The sequence below is a fragment of the Anopheles stephensi genome, chromosome X, assembly GCF_013141755.1.
Source record: "Anopheles stephensi strain Indian chromosome X, UCI_ANSTEP_V1.0, whole genome shotgun sequence".
NCBI lineage: Eukaryota > Metazoa > Arthropoda > Insecta > Diptera > Culicidae > Anopheles > Anopheles stephensi.
In genome coordinates, this window is record NC_050201.1 from 22,160,289 (window position 1) to 22,163,796 (window position 3,508).

General features: G+C 48.7%; 1 protein-coding gene across 1 annotated transcript; it reads left to right on the plus strand.

The window, feature by feature from the left end:
- Positions 1-417: 417 nt before the first annotated feature.
- LOC118508413 lies at positions 418-1,803 on the plus strand. The gene has a single exon (XM_036048219.1). The coding sequence runs from the start codon at positions 418-420 to the stop codon at positions 1,801-1,803; it is 1,386 nt and encodes a 461-aa protein (XP_035904112.1).
- The last annotated feature ends 1,705 nt before the right edge of the window (positions 1,804-3,508 follow it).

Below are 3,508 nucleotides of genomic sequence, written 5' to 3' on the forward strand. Positions count from 1 at the left end.
TCGCCGCTTCGTACGCATCCTGTTTCGTTTTTCGCCTCAAACACCAGTCCACACTTACGAAGTCAATACGGTCACGTACGGTCTCACGCCATCATCGTTCCTAGCTACACGCACTTTGCTTTAACTAGCGGTAGATGAAGGTTCCGACTATTCGCCTGCTTGCTCTGCCCTCAAACGAAACTTTTACGTCGACGATTTCATTGGCGGAGCCGATACCGTGGAAGATCCTTCTTCGTAAAAAGCTAGCTGATGTACTTGCCAACGGTAGATTCGAACTGCGCAAATGGGCCTCGAATAGGCTCGATGTGCTGTCTGGTTTGCGTGCTGATCAAATCGGTACGCAGTCCTTGTACCAGTTTGTTCCCAACGAGACAGTGAAGGCGCTTGGCATCTCATCTTTTGTCATGCATTGCCAAAATGTATGACCCACTCGGATTAATCGCCCCGATTATCATCCGCGCAAAGATGCTGATGCAAGAGCTATGGCTACTGAGATCCGGCTGGGAAGATCCCGTCCCCGATGTCATCTGCAATAAGTGGAAGGCGATTCAGTCCGATTGGAACTCTCTTCGAGAATGTAAAATTAATCGTTATGTTCTCTTACCCCATTCTAAAGTAGAGCTCCACAGCTTCACCGATGCCTCCGAGACAGCCTATGGCGCGTGCGTTTATGCGCGCTGTGAGAACGCGTCAGGAGAGGTGCACGTCAGGCTCCTAGCATCTAAGTCCCGGGTAGCACCTCTTAAACGCATCACGCTACCGAGGTTGGAGCTCAGCGCTGCTGTTTTGGGAGCTCATCTACACCACCGCGTCAGGAAAGCGATGCAGCTCAAAGCATCCGACTCCGTCTTCTGGTCCGACTCTACCGTCATACTGAACTGGATTGCGTATCTCCCAAACACTTGGAAGACCTTTGTGGCCAATAGCGTCGCCGAAGTGCAGCACCATTCTCATCCCCGGCAATGGAGACACGTTCCCGGTTCATCCAACCTAGCGGATTTAGTCTCCCGTGGCATGTCCGCAGCAAGCATCACGCTAAGCACGCTGTGGAATTCCGACCCGGACTGGCTTGTGCTTCCGTCATCCCACTGGCCACACTCGAATCCTGAATCGATCGACGGAGTTGATCTCGAAATCCGTCAGGTGAGTGCGAATATCGTTAGTACACCAACTCATCCGTGGTTCGATATCGACTCATCTTACACCAGACTGCTGCGCATCATTGCGCATTGCATACGTTTTGCACGCAACGCAAAACAGAAGGCGCGCACCCAGCAGCTGTCGCCGTCTTCATCATCACTGATGATACCGCCACCATACATCGCCGCTGCCAAAACTGCTCTCTGTAGATTGGCACAACAAGACGCCTTCTCCCTCGAAGTCCGACATCTGAAAAGAGGAGAAGCTTTAGCCAAGCAGTCATCATTACGCAAATTAAGCCCATTCATTGACGAGGAGGGTTTAATTCGGGTTGGAGGTCGATTGAAGCTGTCGCAACTACCTTACCAATCGAAGCATCCCGTGGTACTTCCCAAGCATCACAAGCTCGCTCGCCTCATCGCAGAACACCATCACGAGGAGCTAATGCATGCCGGCGGAAGACTCCTTCTGTCCCAGATAAGGGAAAGCTACTGGCCCCTAGACGGACGTCGGCTGGTGAAAAGCAACGTGAGGAACTGTTTCCGATGCATTCGTCAGGATCCTGCACTCGCCCAGCAACCCATTGGCCAGCTTCCCCCATCGCGCGTCACACCTGGTCGTCCTTTCGCGGTTACTGGAGTGGACTACGGTGGACCGCTCTAACTGAAGCCAGCACATCGCCGAGCCGCAGCCGTCAAAAGCTTCTTGTGCGTTTTCGTGTGTTTCGCTACGAAGGCCGTGCACTTGAAGCTCGTAGGTGACCTCACAACCGCCGGATTTCTCGCTGCTTTACGCCGTTTCACTTCCCGACGAGGCCTTCCATCCCACATGCATTCCGACAACGGGAAGAACTTCGAAGGAGCCGCACATGAGCTTGGGGAGCTTTTCAAGCTTTTCGAGGACGAGCAACACCGGAACACCGTCGCTGCTGCTTGTGCTGATAAGGGCATAGATTGGCACTTCACCCCTCCAAAAGCACCACATTTCTGCGGGTTATGGGAAGCCGCCGTGAAGACAGCAAAAAGGCATCTCTATCGACACCTGGGCAGCACGAGGCTTTCGTACGAGGGTTACTGCACTGTCCTTCACCAAATAGAGGCAGCAATGAACTCCCGTCCCTTACTACCGCTGTCTGACGATCCCGACGATTTGGCCGCACTCACTCCCGCACATTTCCTGATTGGGTCATCTCTACACGCCGTTCCAGAACCGGACTACACGCGTCTGAAGTCCAGTACACTCGATGATCTTCAGAAGTGGCAGTTACTGGTTCAACGCTTCTGGAAACATTGGGCAACCGAGTACCTACAAGAGATGCAAAAAACCTACACTCAGTCGGGCGGCAACAACAGCAACATACTCACCGGCAGATTGGTTGTGCTGATGAACGAATCGCTACCAACTACGCGCTGGCCACTTGTGCGCATTCTGCAAGTACATCCCGGGGCAGATAAGATCGTGCGCGTGGTAACATTAAAAACAGCGAAAGGTTTAGTTACGCGTCCCATTACTAAAATATGTGTCTTACCTACTAACCAAGACCCCGCGATTTGCTAAGTTTATTGTTGTTGTTTGTTTTGACATTCGTCAAGGTGGGGAGGATTTTTGTACACAACCCTGACGTGTTGGCAGTCGACGAAAGCACGATCGTGCTTTCGTTAAGTTGGGGCACTCGCGTAGCCAGGATTCGTGTTGAGTGCAGGGGCGCTCACACGAATAAAAGTATTAAATATAAGTGCATTAGGAGAAATAAACCCTCTTTCCTGTGAACTTCCAAGCAACACAAACGACGGTAAATATTCACCACTGCAGCAAAAAAACCACATCCGAAAACTCCCGCGAACGAACAATATTCTAATGGATAAAACAGTGATACCCGTCTCTATCCGACGTCGCAAAAACAAAAATGTAGAGTTTGAACCGATCACAAATGCACAAGAGCTAAACAATTTGAAATGAATTTAAGTGACAATAGCTTCTTTAATGAAATAGCAACATGGTAAGAAAATAACATGTATTAGAACACTCCCGAAAATAGAATGATAGATAATATGGATTTGATTTTCACAACAAAAAAAAAATCTTGACTGAGTGTAGTTGGACAGAAATTAGCAAAGGAAAAGAAAAAATATCACTTATGACTTATAAAAACCTGCTGGAACTTTTCCGATTTTACGGTAGCACAAGTGATGCTAAGATTACTACACGGAATGTAGCAATATTTTTCATGAAGAAGCTAAAATATGCAACAAAAAGAGCAATGACGAAAGGTTTACGTAAAATCACACAACTTAAGTTTTACGATTTTATTTTATAACTAGGTTACATAAATGATGAATTACTTCAATGTATGGACTAACGGAATAAA

Bases quoted from the DNA above. Each gene is read 5' to 3' on its own strand.
- LOC118508413 (XM_036048219.1), top strand. From the start codon at position 418: ATGTATGACCCACTCGGATTAATCGCCCCGATTATCATCCGCGCAAAG.